The sequence below is a fragment of the Alosa sapidissima genome, chromosome 6 (assembly GCF_018492685.1).
Source record: "Alosa sapidissima isolate fAloSap1 chromosome 6, fAloSap1.pri, whole genome shotgun sequence".
NCBI lineage: Eukaryota > Metazoa > Chordata > Actinopteri > Clupeiformes > Clupeidae > Alosa > Alosa sapidissima.
Window position 1 is genome coordinate 6,401,105 of NC_055962.1, and position 22,988 is coordinate 6,424,092.

The following is a 22,988-nucleotide window of genomic DNA, read 5'->3' on the forward strand; positions in this document are numbered from 1 at the left end:
CTCACTGGGCATGGACATCTACACACACACACACACACACACACACACACACACACACACATTCACACACACACACACACACATAACACCTCATACACTTCTCCCAGACAACTGCAGCCTGTTTGTGTCTGTTCCTGTGAGCACCCTGAGGCTGCCTGCATGTTGCTCTCCAGCAGACACCTTGCCACCATCACTGGCTCCTTTCAAAGATGGACACGCAGCACATGGCGCATGAGGCAGGCAGGCAGGCAGGTAGGGTACAGAAAAAGGGTCAGTCTGGATGATGTCATACTCAGTGACATTGAATGTTCTGGAGTGTTATAGTTCTCATTCTAGATCGTAGATAATCATAGTTCTCATTCTAGATATTCTCTTGAGGCCAATTTGTATCACTTTCCCAGTCTCGTTTCAATAGTGCAGGTGCATCACTGTGGTCTGTTGTGCAAAAACACCACCTAGTGGTGGGAGTGTTCATGACACGTTAATTGTAAACAATGTATACATACAGGAAGCACAGCTTTCATTCATGAAAGTGGCCATTCAGAAACTGCATCGCCAGTGCAGCTCTGCCTTTGCCCATTTTGTGACAATGCAAGATAAATCTCCGCATTTAGTCAATAGCCACGTTCCTGTCTCTGGGCCTGGAGGAGCATGTGAACTTCCGTAAGCTCGCTGGTAACACTTTACTCAGACAGTCTGCCCACAGACACTGTACAGATCCCCCAGCTGAGATTCAAGTTCAGTCTGTAAATTTGTTGTTAAACAATTACTGAACACCACCTTAACTAAACACAACCCTTAACCTTTAACCATAAACTGTAGCTAACAGTGTCAACAGACGTTTTGCTGATAATGTGAGCATCTAAGTAAAGTGAGACCAGCAAGACAGCAATCTGCATAAAGTGCAATGTGTTGCAAACATCAGTAGCGTTTGTAATGCACTGGAATGGAATGAATGAGCATTGGCAGATGTTAAAGGAATTATCCGGAGTAAAATGCACTTTAGATCAATTTACGGATGATTGGGAGTACATACGTTGAGTTGACATCCAAATCAAGTCATTCGGATGTGTTTTGAGAAAGTTCGATGTTACTGTTTTTAGTCAAAACTCGTTAGCCTGGAAGTGACGCAGGCATGTCATTTCGCCGCTACAAAACACTATTTTTATACCTCTTCTACAGTTCCAAACAACATTACACTTACGTGGTAGTGAGTAGAGGGTCCCTAAGGCCAAACCGAAGTATCCCGAGGTCTTTATGTGGTCGGATAGAGGGTCCAGAATGAATTTAATCAAGCCAGTACCTTTCCGGAAATGTTGCCATCTTTGCTGCCATCTTCAGGGGAAAGTCCTAGGAGTCGATTGCTGAGTGTGGAGTAACACGCTCTGGAAATTCACAATTTCGTCGCCGTTTAAAAAAAAAAAAAGTCCAGTCCATACAACTTCATTTCAATTTCGAAAGAAATACTGGACTATGTTTAAAAAAAAAAACGGCGACGAAATTGTGAATTTCCAGAGCGTGTTACTCCACACTCAGCAATTGACTCCTACGGACTTTCTCCTGAAGATGGCAGCAAAGATGGCAACCTTTCCGGAAAGGTACTGGCTTGATTAAATTCATTCTGGACGCTCTATACGACCACATAAAGACCTCGGGATACTTCGGTTTGGCTTGGCTTTAGGGACCCTCTACTCACTACCACGTAAGTGTAATGTTGTTTGGAACTGTAGAAGAGGTATAAAAATAGCGTTTTGTAGCGGTGAAATGACATGCCCGCGTCACTTCCAGGCTAACGAGTTTTGACTAAAAACGGTAACATCGAACTTTCTCAAAACACATCCGAATGACATGATTTGGATGTCAACTCAACGTATGTACTCCCAATCATCCGTAAATTGATCTAAAGTGCATTTTACTCCGGAAAATTCCTTTAAGAGAAGGAGGAAGAAGAGGAGGAGGAGGGTTCTCCTGATATGACGCACGGGCAGAGGAGTGGGATCTGTGGATGTGGAGGTTGTTGTCCTGTGGCGTCCTCAGGCTGCCTTGTTTTCAGAATCATTTTGGCAGCATTACACGACGTCTATTCTGAGCTGCCTTCTCCATCGGGACACGACTCTCTCTCTCTCTCTCTCCCTCTGTCTCTGTCTTTTTGTCTCTCTCCCTCTCTCTGTGTGTCTCTCTATCTATATATAGCTCTCTCTCTCTTCTCTCTGTCTCTCTCTCTCTCTCTTTCTGTCACCCTTCTTCCCTTCTGTCTTTCTTTTAGAAAGATTCCATCGCTGCAGGACACATGTATTTTTAGGATCCCCGAGATAGAGTTTTTTTTAAACGCTGAAGATCGTGTGCACTGAGAGAGGCAGCATCCTAACTCCAGACCTGCTTCTCACAGCTGAGAGTCTGACTCTGTGTGTGTGTGTGTGTGTGTGTGTGTTTGTGTGCGTATGCGTGTGCATGTGTGCATGTGTGTGTGCATGTCTCCTCAGCTTTCCAATCCTCGGGTTGTGATGTGCAGACACCCTCTTCAGACGCTGTCATTCCTCCCTCTACTCATCTCAACCCCTGTCATACAAACGCACACACACACACCCACACCCACACGCCAGAGTCTCGCTGAGAATGAGCCCACAGGAAAAGTAGGTCATGAAAAAATATGAAATGATTATGGAGTCTGTAGAGGGTGGTCGTGAAAGTGTGTGTGTGTGGGTCTATGTCTGTGTCTCAGACAGAAGATGGTGGTGTGCAACTGTGTGTTGGACACTGTCTGTCACTGCGTATCTGTCTAACTGGGATACGGGGCTGTATTTTACAGTGTGTGTGTATGTGTGTGTGTGTGTGTGTGTGTGTGTATGTGTGTATTCTCTGGTGATGCAGTATTTCATGTGTATCTGTCTGAGACTCATAGCTGTGGAGTCTGTGTGTGTGTGTTTGTGTGTCAAGAGATGGGTCAGGTGAGGTTGTGCGTTTGTGTTTCGTCTGTGACGCAAGCTGGTGGAGTGTGTGTGTGTGTTTGTGTGTGTGTGTGTGTGTTCTCTGTGGGGCTCCACTTAGCACTTGTGCTGGAGGCAGTGATGACAGCCTACTGAGGGTAGGGTGGTGGTAATGGAGGGGGGTGGTGCTGTTGGGGGCAGGAAGTCAGCGGGGGGCTCCTGAGAAGCTTGGCGGCAGCGGGGGTGGCGGTGGCGATGGAGGTGGTTGGGCTGGGTAGCAACTCTGGGGGGTAAAACCATCTCGCCAGTAGCCTCATCTGAACCCTCCCTCCCGATTCTGCCTGAATGCTAGCATGAGTCAGCTCTCTCTCTCTCTCTCTCTCTCTCTCTCTCTCCATCTGTCTCAGGCTCTCTCTATTCCATCTTGATCTCTTTACCTTTTCCTCTCTCTCTCTTGGTCTCTCTCTCTCTCAGTCTGTCTTTTTCTCTCTAGCTTTATATCCTCTCAGGCTTTCTATCTACCTCTCTCCATGCTGATCTCTTCACATTCCCTTTTCACACTAACACACACACACACACGCACACACAATATCTCAATATCTCTCTCTCTCTCTCTCTCAAACTTGTTTTAGTGGTACCAAGGGAGCACATCTCCTGTTCATCTGAATGTGGAGTGTGTGAGGCTTAGTCATGCTGACGTAGAAGACAAACACACAAACACACACACACATGCACACTTCTCTCTAAAACATGTGAAATATGCACTTATTCCGATGCAGACACGTTGCCTCATGCGCTCTCCCTTTCTCTCTCACACACACAAGCTCTCCAGCCCTCTCTCAATTAAACCAACTGAACAAGGGCTTTTTGCTCAGCTCTACTGTCTCGACATGATTGGGCATATTCACAACAGGGTTGACCCTTAAAAAGTTCTGCGCTCTGTTTCCATGGTGATATGAGCTGGCACCATCCTGGCATGATTTTATTTATTTATTAAGTTTTTTGGGCACCCATCATCACTCCCGCTCTCTTTTTTTCTCTTTCCTTTTTGTCAGCACAGGAGCATAACGGGGGGGGGGGGGGGGGGGGTTGGGGGGGGGGGGGGGAGTTGAGGCAGCATTAATATTCTGGGGCAAAAAAGCATGACGACTGTCAACACACGAACCCAGTGAACTCAAAGACCTGAGCCACCGAGGAGGAGAGACAGGGGGCGACAGAGAGGGCCAGAGGGAGGGATGACAGACAGCCAAGCACAGGGCGAGTACACTGAAAATGTCACCGAACAATTTTTTTTAATAATTCTTTTATGATGATTTTTTTAAGGATATCTCAGCACTGCCTATCACAATCTATTTTTTTCCTGGTTAATTGTTGTGGTGCAGCAGCATCATCTTAATCTCCCTGGCTACTTTGCAGTGACTCTTCACATTTAACAAGCAAATACTGTACATTTAACAGTAGCCCATATACACATGATTTTGGTTTGTTAATTTGCATAGCATTTTGATGCTGACATGTAACACAAAATATTCATGTTGATGTGTGTTTGCAGACCTTAATGCCGATGTTAATGTTTTCAGATCTTCATGTTGATGTGTGTTTGCAGACCTTAATGCCGATGTTAATGTTTTCAGATCTTCATGTTGATGTGAGTTTGCAGGTCTTCATGTTGCCCGTACCCGAAAGATGATGTAATTTGGTCTGAGTGAACAGCTTGGGTCGTCTTACTGAGCAATTCCTCTCTGAGTTGGGAAACTCTGACTCTTTGCCCTCAGCCAGCCAATCAGAGGTGGAGATCACAGGGATTAGGGATTGGCCCTCTAGGCTGTCAGTCAGACATGAGGCTGTTGATGATCGGTAGGACGCAGAGGGGGCGGGAGGAAGAACTAGAGAGATGCTTGGACCTATGATCTCAGGCTCAGACGAGTTCCACCTACATGTCCGGCACATTGGAGCTGTCGCCTGCAACATGTCTGTCTTATTATAAACCACTGCTGGGTTTGTAGGGTTAACAACGGCTTCAGGTAAGTATCAGGTGACATCGCATTGCTCTGATAAGTTAACATGAACACAGTATATTAATCATACAAATAAATACAGTAACAATAAGCATTATCATCAGGAGTCTCATTTATATTACTATGGCCCAATGTAATATCCACTCACATTCACAAATGTTAAGACACTATCCCTCTCCATAAGGGTATAGTACTATCCCACTGCTTCATGACATCATTGACACTTACCTTAAATCTGCAGTGTGTGTGTGTGTGTGTGACTGTGTGTGTGTGTGTCATATCACAGGGCTAGAGCATACAGGATGCCATCTCTATGGCACCTCACTCTGCCCTGTCCCACCTTGACAATAGCATCACCTGTAAGAATGTTGTTCATTGACTTCAGCTCGACATTCAACACCATCATCCCCTCCAAACTGATCACCAAACTCAGTGCATCAATACCTCCCTCTGTAACTGGATTCTGGACTTCCTAACCAACAGACCTCAGTCTGTTGGGTTAGATAACCACACCTCCTCAACCATCACCCTGAACACCAGCGTACCATAGGGATGTGTGCTGAGCCCTCTCCTCTACTCCCTCTTCACCTACGACTGCACCTGTACATGGCTCTAACACTATTGTCAAGTTTACAGACGACACTACGGTGATTGGTCTCATCAGCAACAACGATAACCTAGAAAGATTAAGGGTCTGGCCAAGAACAATGTAATGGCCCAACTCGAGGGGCGGCAACAAGCATGCATTTAAAAATCTCACTGCACGCAATTGGATAACACTAGACCATGTTTACTCTGAATGGTTTCGGACTTCGACGCAATCGGATAACACTATGACCAATGTGTACTGTCCTCCAACGTTGCAGCGCTGTCTTCATCAGTTTAGCTGGTTTCCCGGAATGTTGGGGGAAAAGTAACGAGTGTCTTGCAGAGACAATTCCATTGTGCTCTCGCGAGAACTCTGGATTTCCAGGGTAACAGGGAGGAGGTCCAGCACCTAACATCGTGGTGTACTGATAACAACCTGGCTGTCAACACCAAGAAGACCAAAGAGCTCATTGTGGACTTCAGGAAGTCTAAAGCTGGCACACACACACCCATTCTCATCAACGGGACTGAGGTGAAGCGTGTCACCAGCTTCAAGTTTCTGGGTGTCCACATCTCTAAGGATCTCTCTTGGACCCTTAACACCTCTACCCTGATCAAAAAGGCTCACCAGCGTCTCTTCTTTCTGAGGAGACTAAATAAGGTCCATCTGTCTCCTCAGATCCTGGTGAACTTCTACCGCTGCACCATCGAGAGCATCCTCTCCAACTGTGTCACAGTTTGGTATGGCAACTGCTCTGCCCACGACCGTAAAGCACTGCAGAGGGTGGTGATTTTTTTTTTTTTGATTTAGGGTTGTAGTCATCTTATCAACCGGGGCCAACATAATTTGAACTTGACGGCATATTTTGACCATTTTCATGCGCATAAGTCCACGACCAATTGCACACACGATTTTACTTAGCCTCATCTGCCTTGTTGATCGGTCTGTAACTTTTTTTAACCTGTTGTCTTTAATATTTCTGACTAACATATTTTATTACGCTGGTTGACTTAACCTGTTGATATCAAACACAATGCTTTCATATGATCGTGATGCCTCAGGCTATGTTTCTACTGCTTTTTCTGCCACTCAGCTTGCTACAACATGCTACATAGGTTAGGTTATTTCAACATGCTACATAGGTTAGGTTAGGTTAGGTTATTTCTTTTGAGAACTGGTACTGCTTTCTGTCCTGAAGAGTCCAGTCAGTCAAAGAGAACATTAAATTCTCATTGAAATCTTCCTGCAAACCTTCAAATCCAACTCGTCCTCTTCCCCTCCTCTGTGTGTGTGTGTTTGTGTGTCTGTCGTAAGCCTGAAGGGAAGGTTCCGTCACTGTGGCCCTCTTTGGACTCATTGCCCTCATTCGTCCGTCTGTCTGTCTGTCTGTACAGTCCCCACACTCCTGCAGCATGTGCCGCAGTAATGTCATCAGCTCATCAAACCAGCACATGAATGTGCTCATTGTTCAGTGTTGTTCAGCACCCTTTCAGCTGATGACCCATCAGCAGCTGACACCAAAATTGACCTGGTTATCTGCAACCTCCCACAGTTCTTGTTTCCCTAACTGGCAATCCATTTATGCCTTTTGGTGTTTTAAGCCCCCAACGTCATCTTCCAGGCAGCGCTGCATTGAAGGCACTAGGGTTAGGCAAGGGTCAGGGTTAGGTGCCTTGAAGTCGACGGTGAACAGCATCGAGTGTGTGTGTGTGTGTGTGGGGCTTAAAACACCATTGAGTGTGTGTGTGTGTGTGTTTGTGTGGTGCTTAAAACACCATTGAGCTCCATTTAATCACAACCGTTTCCAGAGTAACCGAGGAGCTGAAGAGAGCTGCATAAGTGCAGTATGAATTGTTTTTAAAAAAAATAAATAAAAAAAACAACATGTTTTGACTCGGCATTCTACTGTTGTTTCTTTTCAGCCATTCCAACAAAAGCACCTCAAATGGGACGAAAGATACAGAACGAAGCAAAGCATCCACTAACTGCACCATTAAGCATCCACTAACTGCACCATTGTGCCTGCTTGTGTAGACCCTGAGAGAGTTATTTACCTGAGAGAGGGAACCTTGAAAGGATCATCAAGGACATCCGCAGAGCCAGAGCCACTTATGAACCACTTGTTCATAAGAACGTCCATATACACCCAGCTGTAGTTACAGAAGGGCTTTTTCTAGGTTGATCATTTGCAGAGGAAAAACAGTAAATGGAATACCTTCACTGTGGCCCTGTTGCAGATGATGCATCCAGCCCAACGCTCTCTCTCTTTTTCTCTTTCCTGCTGTCTCTGGTGGAACCTGTGGCCGTGCTGCGTGATTAAAGATGTGTCACCGTGATCAAACAGCCTTCGTGCACACGCACAGCTTCAAACAACCTGTGCTGCTCTCGCCCACGTGGAATAATAGAGCAGAGCAGGGGGTCTCATAAAGCACTGTTCTGTGAAAGGGACTTACAGGAGTGTATGTGTTAGTGTGTGTGTTTGGGGAGTATTGTAAACTGGGGAATTAGCATGCTTGTGCCATGTAATACACAGTCTCTCTCTTGCTCTCTCAGACAGATTGGCTGGATGAAGAGGCCGAGGGCATATTAATAATGGAGCTGGGGCCATAATGACAGGATGATTAACCATCCCCACCTACCCAGTCATACTATGGCCATAGAGAAGCTTTCGAATAGATTACACACATCATACACATCTGAGGCGTCGCAGTTCATACAGACTTATTTTAGTTACATACTAGACATGGATATTAACTAAAGTAGGCCTAAGATCTTCACTTCCAGCACCAATGTAAGTGGCAGCCTATTAGCTCTGTCTGTCTATCAATCTGTCTATCCAAGATCCCAGAATGACAAAACTTCAATAAAGAAAAATGAATCCGGCACAGCACTTCATGTTGATTAAATAGGTCATGGTCATGCACACCCACTTGTTTCCTCACATCCCCATGGAAACACAGAGATGTGGTCACACTGGCTATTTCTAACACATCCACTTCCATCAGAATGACTCAAAAACCATTCAGATGCAAAGCAGAGGCTTTTCAGCTACTCCGGGGTTATCTGTAGACATCCTGTAAAGTCAAGTCCTGTCACGTATCTCTCCGACTATGTAATGCAGGCTATATAGCCCCAATGCAAAACGCAGATGTTAACCTGAAGTGAACTTACTGAAGTGGTCTCGACATACGTTTTCCATTTCAGTGTTTATATAGAGAAAAGCGACGGTTGAGGCATTCATTTCAAACATCAGTTACCCACATGGCAATGGTGGTAGGCCTAAAACTTAAAAAGTTTCTCGGCGTCAGGGGTTAAAAATCAAACCTTCCTGGCGAAATAGTGGAGGGAGCTATTACCTGTTTGCCCTTCAAATGTTTGAGCAATGTCGCTGGGCAACCACATAACCTGATGTGGTCTGATTGGATGACCATGATAATTCGCCTACTGATAACATTTCTCCAGACAAAAAGCTACCCAATATCAATGGGATCGTCAACAATACCTCGCCTAGAAGGCCTAACGCTGCTCAAAAGGTTGCCTTGTAGCCTACACCATCAGCTTCAGGCCGTTTTGCTTTGGGATGGGGCATCTCCAGCAGATCATCCGTTTTGTAGAGGAGCTGGCTGCATTCACTTACACTCCTACACCATGATAAGTTATTTCCTTTATCCTTTCAAGCTAGAAAAGAAGAAACATATAAAAGTGCCCTCAACCATTCCATTCAAGGGAGAGAAAATGAACGTGCATCATTTAACCACTAGGTGGCAGGAAAGGCCTATCCAACACCAAACCCTATTTTCAGCCACACCAGCCAAGTTGCACGCCATAATTGAGTGTTTCAGTGTGGACTGTTTCTTTGAGAAATGATCCCTCCCAAGATCAGGCTTGGGTATTGCGGTTGCAAATATGTATGACAACCAACAAGTCAGGAAAAGCAATCTGTATTTTGGGTATTTAAGCAAGACTATTTGGTTCTTTTTGTGGGGTGCTAAAAATGCAATGTATTACTATTTTGACATCAGTATTCATTGTAGCTCTAGTGTCCACCTTCCATGTTGACAGGGGTGATAGCAGCAAGTGTATAGGTCGTTTTGTCTACTGTGATTGGGTGAGTGAGACAAATGGCCATTCATAAGGTTCTTCCAAAGGACAAGAGGCTAATGGCCTCAGAAAACTAAATAAACATTCCAGACCTCAACCTATCTCACCTGCACCTCTTTAAATCATGTATACATGCACATCTACACACATAACCCATGACATGTGGGCACAATCACACACACAAGTTACTGTGGTCGTTGCCCTGGATGAAAATATAAAACTCACGTTTGCTTTATTTCCTGTATATAGAGATATACACCACTTGAGACGCTGGGAGAAGAGAAGAGAAGAGTAAACACACGAGGCTAATGAATACGGGCTCGCATCACAGACGCTCCAAATGCTGAAACCAAAATGTCTCCAATTACAAATCCATAAAAAAATGTTAGAATTCAAATTCTAAACAGATCTAATGCAAAAAAGTTACATGTATAGAAGTCTGTGACTCTGCAGTTGCTGATAACCTTTTGATTCTGTACACAGTTTTTTTTGTTTTGTACAAAATATGAAATCTACCATTTATTATAGATAGAACAGCATAAAATAAAAGTCCATTATATATACAATATATGAAGCCATTTAGTACAAGACGCATACTAAAGGACACTTTGCAATATTTTGTAAAGAAAAATATATTAAATTAAAAGCCTCAGGAGGTTAAGAATTAAAGCCATGTAAATGAAGAACAACAGTCACCAAACATGGTGGCATGAAATTACAATGGAGTCCTAGTTAGAGGCTGTGAGAACCCTTCATGAGTCAAAAAGCATTCGGAAGAGAGCAGAGGAGATGCTAAACGCATGTAAACAGACCTATCCTTAGACACACTACTCTTGTCCGACTACAAGGGACATCAGTCAATGAAAAAGTATTGGTGAGTGCTATTCTTCCATAATAAAAAGAAAAAGAAAAAAAAGAAAAGTAAAGCAAAACCAACAAAAATAAACTGAAAATGTAATCATGGATAGTTTCTATTTACAGTTTGCACATTCAAACATGGACAAGCTTTCGCAGGCAAAAGAAGACAAAATAAAACAAACTCGCAAGCATCTTGACACACTTCACAGACAGGAAGGACACCCAAAACACCAGCTTCAGCAGAACACCAGCCTGGGACACGACGTAGAGGTTCAAACAACGGTCCCCAGCTCAGGGGAACCATGAGAACTGAGGAATCAAACAATGGTCCCAAGTTCCAGGGAACCAAACACTGAAGAGTGGGAGGAAGGATGAGGGCTCACCCACAGAAACGACACAGACAGATTCACAAACACACACACAAAGAGAGGTGGATACTGTGAGAGAGGCCGAATCCACCCCCCAAAACACACACACACACACACACGTCACGTCCATCATCTAGGTGTTTAAGTCGATATAAAAGGGCTCGTTGGATGTTCAGTGACCTCTTTGGCTATCTACCATCTACCAGCCTCCTACAGGTGAGTAGCCTCACCTGACCAGCGGTTGGTCCAGTGCTACCATCTGTGGCCACACAGGGGCGCTCTTGCCTTTCCGTTTAGGCATACACTAAGTCTGGTCATTTCACCTCCACTAGTGTCCGGGTAGTTAGGGATGTTTGATGGGAGTCCATGCTGTCTGCACTGACGAGACGCCGCTGCCTTCACTGAATCAACGTAAAAAAAGACATCATGCTGTCTGAAAACCCATCTCTCTGTGGCAGGTCAGGATAAAATTACTGTTAAAATTATTTGACTTTATTTTTTTTTTGAAAATAAAGGAGGGGGTGAGGGGTTCGTTGCGGATGTGCTGAAAGTTGTCAGGGGTGGCAATACGTTTTTTCTTAAGCCAAATCAAATAAGCAGCAGATGATGAGGTATACATACACACACACACACACACACTAGACACAGATGCGTCTTTCCCTTCAGCTCTCCAGAGGCTGAGGTCTGTCCCATGCCACTGTGAGGAGTGTGGCGTGAGGCCGCAGGTGGCCCTCTGTGCTCTTCCGCTTGAGCAAAGGCTTCCGAATGAAAAGCTCCGTTTGTGGGCCGTACTGCCCCCCGGAGAAGCAGGAGGACGGGAGCCAACTGGCCCTGGGGGCCCCAGGCACGAGGGCCCATATCTGGGCAGAGATGCCGGCGCACACCGCAGAGGAACGCTGCTGGAGGACCAGCCGACACGGCTGCACTGGAAATTCACATGCACACGACTCAAGGGGGAGGGGAGATGGAGGGAGACAGTGTGTGAGAGGGGGAAGAGAGAGAAAGAGAGGTGTAGAGTTGGAGCGTGCGCATTTTGCATTTTATCAGGTGAGTGTGTGGGGCAGAGAGCGTCCAACTCCTTACTGAAGAATGGGAGGATTTATGTGTGTGTGTGTGTGTGTGTAAAAAAGCTTTTCTATGTTTTAACAAAACCAAACACTGAAGAAGTTGTTCCATTATGATGCCGGCTTGTAGACCATTGTTTGAACCACCAAGCCGTGCCAGGGGTGAAGGTATTGCCAACAGTATTATACAGCATTAAAATAGAAATAAAAAAAAGAGTAAAGAAAATAGACTCAAGTTGGCACAAATCTATGTTTCTACAGAAGAGTAGTCCAATTCTGCCTTCACCACATTCTAATAGGTCAGCATGTTTTTTTTTCTTTTTTTAAAAAGAAACTTTTAATAATAATAATAATTATTATAATAATAGTATCTTTTGTGTGACATAACACACGTTTTGGCTGACAGTCCCCATTGCCAAATCAAACCAACAGTTAAAAAAGAAACAAACATACATACATACATACATACATACAGTTGTGAGCCATCACAGGCACAGAGCTCACAGCCTTAGCGGCTGACCCCACTACCCCTCAAAGGTCAAAGTTCATGGGTCAAGAGGCATGAGGAGGGGCTTCTCCTTGCCCATGTCCTTCCGAAGTCCACTCTGTTGCGCGCACACACACACACACATCTACACACACACGTCGTTTTTTTCTACTCAAGTCCATGACGGCAGCCCATGCCAGGCACCTTTCTCATTGTTGCCACTTTTCGGGTTTGCTTAGAGACGCAGTCTGATCGACCGTCAGTGGTGGACAGGCACGTAGCGATGCTGCTGTGAAGCCAGGGGTGGGTGGGGGGTTAAAGACCTGAGAACAGAGGAAGAGGGAGAGAGAGAGAGAGAGAAAGAGCAAGAGAGAGATAAAAGAGACAGACTGACAGAAAAGAAAAAACGACGGACATAAAATGCCCAGTGTACGGGCGGGGTGGGGGTCAGTAGAGTGGGCTGGGCTCTTAGACGACGGCCAGAGGACCCCCTGGCCTCTGCATGTGTGTGTGTATGGAGTTGGAGGGTTAATGGACTCCTAGACCTAACTTGTCCTGTGTTGGGGACGTATGTGTGTGTGTGTGTGTTTGTGTGGTCCTCTAGTGGGCATCAGCGGGGGTGAGGACCTCTTCGGCACGGCGGTACGTCTCCAGGGCTCTGACGGTGGACACATCCTGAGGCAGCTCCGACTTGCGTCGCACCAGGGGACGCTCCTTACGGGGCTCGTGGGGCTGCAGGCAGACACACACACACACACACACACACACACACGTACATTTACATTTATTAATTTAGCTGTCTCTTACAAATGAGGACTAACATTCAAGCATTCCACACCACAAAACTAGCAGAGGATGACCGTGTTGAGTTTATCAGAAGAGAGTCATGGGAGGGATTCAAATGTTTACAAACTCCCATCAATGCGAGTGTGTGTGTGTGTGTGTGTGTGTGTGTGTGTGTGTGTGTGTGTGTGTGTGTGTGTGTGTGTGTGTGTGTGTGTGTGTGTACAGGACTCCTGACTCCATGTGTGTTACCTGTGTGGCCCCCTCCTCCACGTTCTTCCTCAGCATGTTGACATCGTCCAGCAGAGGCCCGTCCGTCTCCATGTCCATCGGGCTGCCCAGACCGGACGGGTCCACGTACGTCTGAAACTACAACGCACACAACACATAAACACATACACAAATGTACACACGTGCACAGGCACACACACACACACACACAAAAGTACAAACACAAGCATAAATGCGTGGTGTTTGGAATTTTCTTTTTAGCTTTCATAATGCCTACTGCACTTCCAGAATTCTTTATTTTCTTTTTCTGCTTGTTTGTGAATTTTGTTACATCCATCTTTTTTTTATTTGTTAAATTTGTTTAAAATTAATAGTGTACATATTTGGGTAAAATCAATTCCATATTTTAGTTTTCGAAACTTGTTTTGGTTGGTCCAATTGATTGTGCAATCGATTTTCGAACATAAAGTGACAGCCCTAGTAAGCACTGACCACACATTCACATGAATCACTGTGGACAACACCACTGAAACCACATGCCAACAAACAAGACGAAGAAACTCAATCACAGCAGTTTAGAATCACTTTTTGGAGGTATTCACAGATAACTAGTTTGTACATCCTCACAAGATGTTTTTATGGCATGTGGTCATGTGAAGGACCAATAGCTAGCTTGTTAGCGTTGTCTGAGCGTGTCCTGCCAGGTGACTAAGACTGATGGAAAAGTGATGGGCAGTTTGTGGCTTCCAGCCCTCAGAGGTTTCTGGCGGAGTCGCTGCGCTGACACATGGCCCTCACACACTGCCAAAATCCCTGCAAAATGTATGTTTTATGTACCAAATTTGCGGAACGCCTGTCCTTTTCACATAGACCGAGGCGGAACGGCGGGGCGAAGTGTCTCGCTAAATTTACTACCAAGCAGCCTAGACTTTTTGCCGAATCGATAAGTTCCGGCACCAGTGTGAATGGGTTAAGGTGGAAAGGTGAATCTGGGCGGGCATTTCGATGCTATGTCCAGCCCAACACAGGAGATTGCAAATAAATCTAACTGATCAAGAGCAGCAAAAGCAGAGACAGCACATTATGACAATCTTAAAATTCACAAAGTCTCCAGTCATTTAATGCCTGCTAGAGTTGACTGTAGCTCGGAATGTAATCGGTTGCCATAATAGGCTAACCTAAAATCCAGCGAACAAAGCATGAACTCATGAGCGTCTGTCTGCCCTATATGTATATCCTCTGATTGTAATGTTTACAGATATCTAGGCGATATTTGTAACATTTATTTTGTATTTGGCCTGTTATAAAATCATGTATTGAACAATTTAAACACATTGCGAACCCCAAAGTTGGAGACATGCATATAGACATTGCTGCAAATTTAAAACCGGATTACTCTGGAATGGCTAACTGTACAGGGGAATGCTTTACACCTTTGTGTTCGGTAAGGTCTGCTGTTTATTCTGATATATGGTTTGTCATGTGTTGAGGGAAAGTTCGCGAAGTATTCCACCAAGATGAATGGGTAGGAAGACGGGCGCAGAAAATATGATCAAATTAAAGTTACTTTTCTCGCAAACCGTTTACCACAACAACTAACCACCAACATCGTTTAAAAGTTGAGAAAAAGCTCTTTCGTGTGATACATGTGATGTCTGTGATGAATAGGCTACTTCACAAGTAGTTCAGCAAATTTGGGACTATCACTCTACACGCCCCCTTTTGCACGTCACATTTTAATTTGCTAGTTGATCCTGTCTCCTGGCTCCCCAAAATGCCACATCATGTGAACAGATCAGCAGGCCGGCAAATTTTCACCTTGTTTTCAGACACACGTTGCGGCAAAAAGATGTCTCCTCTTCCCGCAAATTTAGCGTGATCTCTGTGTGAAAAGGCCTACAGAGGGGGCCCGACAGGTAGGCTTCAGGTGTGTCAAACACACACCAAAAGGGTCAGTGAGAACCCTCAGTCAGTGTCTGTTGGTGTCGGTTGGACAGAGTTGTTTTGAGTTTGACATGCAATTAATTACTGGGTCATTCCACGTCAGTTCAACCAGGGCCCACGCACTTAGGTCTCAAAAAATTCAGAAAAAATTACCAGGTGTACCTATGTTACCCAGGAGACACACTGTAAAATTACTCTTATGTAAGATCAATACTTTCCAAGATACAGCCAGTTTTACAGGGGGAGGGGGTGTCGATTTTGTCCAGCCTTTCTTTTTTTGTCAAAGTTCACAAGCCCACAGTGCAAGAACTAAACCATGTAGGAGGCTCAAATTTTGCATGGTGGTACATAAATAGGAATAGTATGTAGCAAAATCGTCACGTTTGGTCTGGATAATCCTGCATGGTCATAGCTGCCTCTCAAAGTTGATACAAATTTTATTGGAGTTTTTGGCTGGGCTCTGTTTAAGCCTTCAGAAGACATATTTGTACTCAACATAGTAAGGAAAATAAATCAAGAGCCTGAGATAAGTAGAAACACTCTCACAAAAAGCAATGAACAGAAAATAAATCCCTTCAGGGTCTGAACAGCAGACCTCACAAGTCTGAAAAATCATTTTGGTTATCATTTTCAGAGCACCCAAACACCTTGTGGGAATATAGAAAGATTTTTTAAATATGTTTTTCCTTATTCTCAATGATCCCTTCTTTTTGAAGACACCAATTTGACTTGTCTTATTCAAATCTTTCTTTTTTATTTTCCACCCTGAACATGGGCAAAATGCCCCATTGACATCAATATGTTTTATATAGTCACCACACTGCCACCTGTGGTTGTATAGAGTAACCTGTGGTAGCTCTATACAAAACATATTGATGTCAATGGTGCATTTTGCCCATGTTCAGGGTGGAAAGTGAAAAAGAAAGATTTGCATAAGACAAGTCAAATTGGTGTTTTTAAAAAGAAAAGACCATTGAGAATAAAGAAAAAAATATTTAAAAAATCTTTGTATATTCCCACAAGGTGTTTAGGTGCTCTGAAAATGAGAACCAAAATGATTTTTTAGACTTCTAAGGTCTGCTGTTCAGACCCTGAAGGAATTTATTTTCTGTTCATTGTTTTTTGTGAGAGTGTTTCTACTTATCTCAGTAAGGAAAATATATCAAGAGCCTATGTTGAGTACATATACTGTATGTCTTCTGAAGGCTTAAACAGAGCCCAGCCAAAAACTCCAATAAAATTTGTATAAACTTTGAGGGACAGCTATGACCATGCAGGATTATCCAGACCAAACGTGACGATTTTGCTACATACTATTCCTATTTATGTACCAGCATGCAAAATTTGAGCCTCCTACATGGTTTAGTTCTTGTGCTGTGGGCTTGTGAACTTTGACAAAAAAAAGAGCCGAACAAAATCGACACCCCCCTCCCCCTGTAAAACTGGCTGTATCTTGGAAAGTATTGATCTTACATAAGAGTAATTTTACAGTGTGTCTCCTGGGTAACATAGGTACACCTGGTAATTTTTTCAGAATTTTTTGAGACCTAAGTGCGTGGGCCCTGGTTGAATTGACGTGGAATGACCCTACTTGGGTTTTCTGAACATTCTAAAGACTGCAAACATCAAACCCATCTTTAGAATGTTAGAGATTGTTGGGTAAGTGTGCTGGCACCTTCAGGTGCAGCCAGGCACAGCCACAATCTGGTTAAGACCCAAGATTTATCTGATCACCTTCCCTAGACCCATCTCTGTCTAGTCTCTCTCTCTTGTGCTGTGCTGTGGTGACCCCACAGGAAGCAGCTGCTTCCTGGGTAGGACAGTGGTTTGAGTATGTGTTGTGATTACCTGTGGATTTGACTTGGCCAGATTCTCAATCTTTATCCAGGCCTCCTCGCGCTCCTTCCATTTCATCTTCTCTCTGCGCAAAACCATCACATCAGCCACATTACGCGGAGAAACCATCACACCAGCCACATTACAGAGATAATCTCACAAGACAGATTAACTTCAATGGAAACAAATGACCAGGACATACTTGTTCTTCTCCGCCCTGAACTGCTGGGTGCAGTCATCAAACAGCTTCTGGTTCATCTCCATGAAGAGCTTCAGAGCATTGTAGATGAGCCCGTGGATTGTTCTGAGGGCACAACATGGGTCAGAGCATCAGTCATTGTTTATTTGGGAAAGACTGACTGAGCATTAAGCTTTTTTTACAACACCAGAAATACAGGGCAACATTTTTTGCCTTGCACTTAAAATATACATCAAACCTGTGTCTTATTCTAAAATCCTGGGTTACAACTCTCAGTAACTTGTCAAAACTCTTGGCAACTCGGCCCCAGCTGTGGCGCAACTGGCTGGGGTACCTGCACTGTACGCCGGCGACCCGGGTTCGATTCCCGCCCCGTGGTCCATTCCGGATCCCACACCGACTCTCTCCCACTCACTTCCTGTCATTCTTCACTGTCCTGTCATTAGAGGCATAAAAAGCCCCCCCCCCCCCAAAAAAAACTGCACGATGGGTAGAGTGCGAGTGCCTCTCTCGCAGTTGCATGCTAGCTGTCTCTTACATTGTTTAGGTAAAAGCTGACATCTAGCATATAGCATCAAGCATGCTGACTGGCCATATACCGTATTTTCCAGACTATAAGTCACACTTTTTTTCATAGTTTGGCTGGTCCTGCGACTCAGGTGCAACATATATATTTACATATATGTTTTTTTCCACTTCATGACACATTTTTTGACTGGTGCGACTTATACTTCGGTGCGTCTGGAAAATACGGTAGGTTTGTCAGAAAGACGCTGGTATCCAATGTGCTTTTTGTCTGTTCCCGCCTGCTACGGGCTGCCTGGTGGAATGTTTTGGGTGCGATGTGAGTGTTGCTGTGTGAGTGTGGAGTGAGTGGAGTGGAGTGGAGTGGAGGAGAGTACTGACTTGTTCCAGTGGGTCTTGGAGTTGCGGTAGAGGGAGGGGAACATGATGGGCAGTATCCTGGCTGCGTTGTCACTGATCAAGCTCATGATGTACTCATTGTTCCAGTAGTACAGGGCCCTCTCAGCCACCTGCACACACACAAACACACACACATTTTAATACAATAAGAACGCGTCATAATGGCAGTAATACTTCTGCGTCATAATGGCAGACATAAAACGTGACTCATTTTGGCCAGTGCACTAGTCTTGATCAGGACACACAAACACACTTACATTAGTACCAGGAAGGTGGTGTATATCTGGAATTGGGAGCAGCCCCCGCCCCACACACACACACGTGCTTACCAGGAAATTATGAGTGGACAAAGGCAGAGGCCACCCTGTGTGTACCAGGAAGTGGGGGCTGGACCCCCACAGACCCACACACACACCCACACACACACACAGCGAAGGTGTGTACCTGGAAGTGGGGGCTGGACACACACTTGGCCAGCTGTCTGAAGAGCGGCTCCATGACCTTGACGAACTCCGAGGGCTCGATGACATCCAGGATCTCCTCCAGCTCGTTGAGGAACATCACCTCCTTGGGGCTGTGCGTCTTGGGCCAGTACTTCAGCAACGCCATCACCACCTGACAGCAAGACCACAACATTACCACAGCATCACCACGAAACCCACAGTCATTATCAATCTCTCAGAATCTCCACAGAATACAACACCCGCATTAATCTCCACACTAACCACTAACATGAAACAGCACCACAGTAAATATTCAGCACTACACACCTGCATTAATCTCAAGGATAGTGTTTGTCACGATACCAAAATTATTGTTATACCGATACCGATATAAGTCAAGAATTGCCATTTCGATAATTCTTTGATACTTTTAAAAAATCATTTGATTTGGGGGCCACCACCTTAACGTCATCAGTAATATTGAATATAGTGTGATAATTCACACCAGTGGCCATCCTAGATTCTGCTTGACTCTCTCTCCACACACACAAACACATACGGAAAATGATGGCTTATGTCATATATTTCTATTTCACATGTTTTGGAATTCATATTAAGCTTATATATCTATCTATAAAGCAAGAAGTGTCTGTGTGTCTGTGGCAGGTGTCTTGCTATGGGCATGAATAAGTGCAGTGCCAAATTTGACGTTGTTTGAATAAGAAATGCAAAAGATATCGCCGCTAGCCACTCCCCCTCCCACACACCACTGTACTGTAAGCTACCAGTGAGGATAGAAGCAGGGCTTTGGCAGAACTGGATCAGTGTAGGTTACACAGGTAAAAACTTAACATGTCTGACCTCAACAATAAAGTGAACTCTGCGGATTTTGCAACAACACGCCAAGACACACAGGTATGCAGTGGCTCTTCAAAATTACGTAAAAAATGATGTGCAATAAACGGACACTTCGAATAGCCCAGGCTACTTTGGACTGTCTTTAGACTTTGAATAAGCAAACGACAGTTCCAACTGCAAGGTCCTAAATTGAAATGAGCGATGATGGTCCCGAATTAAAGAACGTCTCAGAAAGCCACACATGCAAAGCATAACCAGCGACAAGCAACGAGTGGCAGACAGAGTGTGATGTCACTTATAGGCCACCAGAGACTGTTTTTGAGTCACACCGTTGCAAATTTCATATGATGAATCATTCCACAAAATGGTTTGTTTTCTCGATCATCAACTTATTCAATAGGCTAAGCATATAGCATTGACTTAAAACAGCTGTTAGGATTATGTAATTTTGATTTGTAAAAAATGTCACATGCAGCCATGCTTAAATTCTCCTCACTTCACATTTATTATATTGTTATATTATCTCTAGGCCTATTCATTATTGAATGCTTACCTGGAATTATGTTTTTCCCTATCCTATTTTCAAAGCAGGCCTACCTGCAGGCATGTAATTGGGCTACAGGAATAGCATGTTTGAACGGGCACTGCACTAGTTTTGTTAATAATGTATGGTATTTTATAATCTGCATAAATATTAGCTAAACATTTTTTGTACTTTGAATACTTCATATTGTTTTTTTAAACTATTACACTTACATATCTTTAATGTGGTGTGTAGGGCTAATTGAGCGCACATTGGTTGTGTGTAGGTGTAATTGTATATGTGAGAGTAATAAGCCTTCAGTCTCACGGTTTTAGGCTAGTGAATAATAGTTGTGCATAGTGCTAAGGATATGTGGATGCAATTCATTATGTTTTCTATGTCATTAGATAAAATAAATGTTCAAAAAATTAACAAGTCGTAGAAAATCTTTCTGGGATCATAGAAGAGATAAGTACCTTGCAACGTTCATTAATGATTTTAGTGACCACTACACGAATGACAGACATGACCTGATTTGTGTGTGTGAGGATAAAAGACGCACAGCCACAGGTTAGGGGAGGAGGCACTAGAAGCATGCCTTGCACACTCACATGTTACTTCAAAAGAACACAATCATTCTTGAAAGTACTGAAACTAATAAAATTAGGCATCATGAAATGTTTAATTTCAGGGTATTGCGATACTTTTGTGGTATCGGTGCACCGTGCAACACTACTCTAGGCAACATCATTGCCCCAACATCCCCACAGAATGACTCATCACTACTCAGCCAGCATATCCATCCACCCAACCACCACATTACCACAAAATACACCATAATCATTAAGTCACACTTCAATTACCATCATTAGTCACCCCTCAATTATCACCACTGCCTCAAAGAACTAATCAAATACCACCCAGTACACCATGCCACACACACTATACATCAACATTGCCTGAAGCACGCATAGCTACATTTAGTCAACCTTTGAACGAAATCAACATAACCACCTACATGCAACATTACTACAAAACTATTCCTCGTGGGCGAATACAGCCCTGCGTATTACCAATAAACTACTAAAACTAGAAGAGGAGGAGTGGAAGGGGAATGAAGAGGACCAGGAAGGAGTAAAGAGGAGCAGAGGCTTACCGGCTCTGTGAGAGTGCTGTCCTTCTCCAGAAACTGGACCACACAGTAGGCCAGCTGGGTAAAGAAGAGACAACAGTCAGTCAAGAAGCACACACACACACACACACAGTATCACAATGAATGTGAGAGGAAGGCCCTGGCTTGTGCTTGGACTTGCTAATGTCCCTGCATGTCAGCTGACCCCAGCTAATTAGTTAGCTTCAGGCAAGCCCCAGGGCATCAGGCAGGAAGTCAGTAGCCCTGGTCAGTTTGGTTGCAACTTGCTTGTCTGTCTATCTGTAGTGAAGGAGGACGAATGCTCAAAACACCACCGCCATCTGGGGTTCTTCTCCATTTTGTTGACTGACTTATAGTGGGGGACTGGCAATTCTAGTGGATGTCTGAAATCACCTTCAAGATTCTTGCATTTTGAAGAAACCTTCATCTAAGTCCTCCGAGTCTCAGAATGTATATCTATGTGTAAAAATCCATTCTTTGCCATGGGTTCACAAGGTCTCCAGCACCATTGTCCATGTCAAGAACTGCTTTATCATGGTATGTCTGGCACCCTCAGTGAGGTGAAGGCTTTTCTTCACAAAGGGATGGGAGCTTTTTCTGTTTTATTATGGCTAGCTACAGTAGTACGACGTTGTGCCACCAAGTTTTGCAACACCATCGATACCAGGACAAATATTGAATGCATAACATCGAAATTAATTTGACTGTCTAGCTTACAATTGCCTAATAAGACAGCTGGGTGACTAATAACCAGTCAAATGTGAAAATTATGTGTTTTTTCTTCACACATCCAGTCAGGGCCTAGCAGCCTATTCAATTACAGCCTCTCCTGGTCTTTCCTTTGTCTGAAAGTGCAGTTACACAACTGCAATATGCTATGAGAGAGAGAGGAAGAGTGCTCCTTGGAGCTCTACAGTGTTATTGCTGCTCAGGCAGACAACCAATTTAGCCTGTCAATCACCTGGCCTGAGGCACTGGTTTGTGCGGAGACAGTGGTACCGAGGAGAGGAGAGAGGGCAGGGAGAGAGAGCGAGAGAGAAAATGGAGAGATAGAGAGAGATGGGGGGAAAGATAGAGTAGAGAGAAAGAGAGAGCAGGAGGGAGAGAGACAGAGTGAGAGAAAATGGAGAGATAGCGATAGCGAGAGAAAGAAAGAAAGAAAGAAAGAAAGAAAGAAAGAAAGAGAGAGAGAGAGGGTAAAAGGGAGAGATATAGGAGTGCGTGATGGCCAGATCAGTATTGATGAGACTGGACTTCCTGGTGACAGGAAGGCTGCCCCTGGATGTGGGTCAGCGGAGCCAGACAGCCAGCCAAGCAGAACTGCACCACTGTCCCACTTTAGCCCTCACTCACCGGCCTCCAGGCCGAGGCCCGACCCCACTGAACACACACACACAGTACAGATAGACCATTCACACACAGACACACTGAAGCCAGGGCCCAAGACTGAGCATGATTAAAGGAAAATGAGGCCTTTATTTATTTAATTACTTACTTTTATAACTAAAAAGCAGTACTTTATCCTTAAGTGCACATATCCCTTTGGGCTGTCTGGAGAACTTCAGACATGCGGTTCTCTTACATTTACCATAGAGGACATGTGCAGAGAGAAGACAGATTTACACAGTGTTTCCCATACATTGACTTATTTGTGGCAGCCCACCACAATATCAACATTGACC

General features: G+C 44.4%; 1 protein-coding gene across 3 annotated transcripts in view; it reads right to left on the reverse strand.

Moving 5' to 3' along the window:
* Positions 1 to 9,842: 9,842 nt before the first annotated feature.
* Positions 9,843 to 22,988, reverse strand: part of LOC121711549 (serine/threonine-protein phosphatase 2A 56 kDa regulatory subunit gamma isoform-like) — a 44,458-nt gene continuing 31,312 nt past the window's right edge. For all 3 annotated transcript variants that reach the window (XM_042095227.1, XM_042095228.1, XM_042095231.1), the window contains 7 exons: positions 21,310 to 21,363; positions 18,774 to 18,944; positions 18,312 to 18,439; positions 17,409 to 17,510; positions 17,219 to 17,291; positions 13,448 to 13,564; positions 9,843 to 13,144 (listed from right to left, as the gene is read on the reverse strand). In XM_042095227.1, coding sequence (XP_041951161.1) covers positions 13,013 to 13,144; positions 13,448 to 13,564; positions 17,219 to 17,291; positions 17,409 to 17,510; positions 18,312 to 18,439; positions 18,774 to 18,944; positions 21,310 to 21,363 — 777 coding nt within the window. In that variant the 3' untranslated portion in view covers positions 9,843 to 13,012. The remainder of the gene's footprint in view (positions 13,145 to 13,447; positions 13,565 to 17,218; positions 17,292 to 17,408; positions 17,511 to 18,311; positions 18,440 to 18,773; positions 18,945 to 21,309; positions 21,364 to 22,988) is intronic.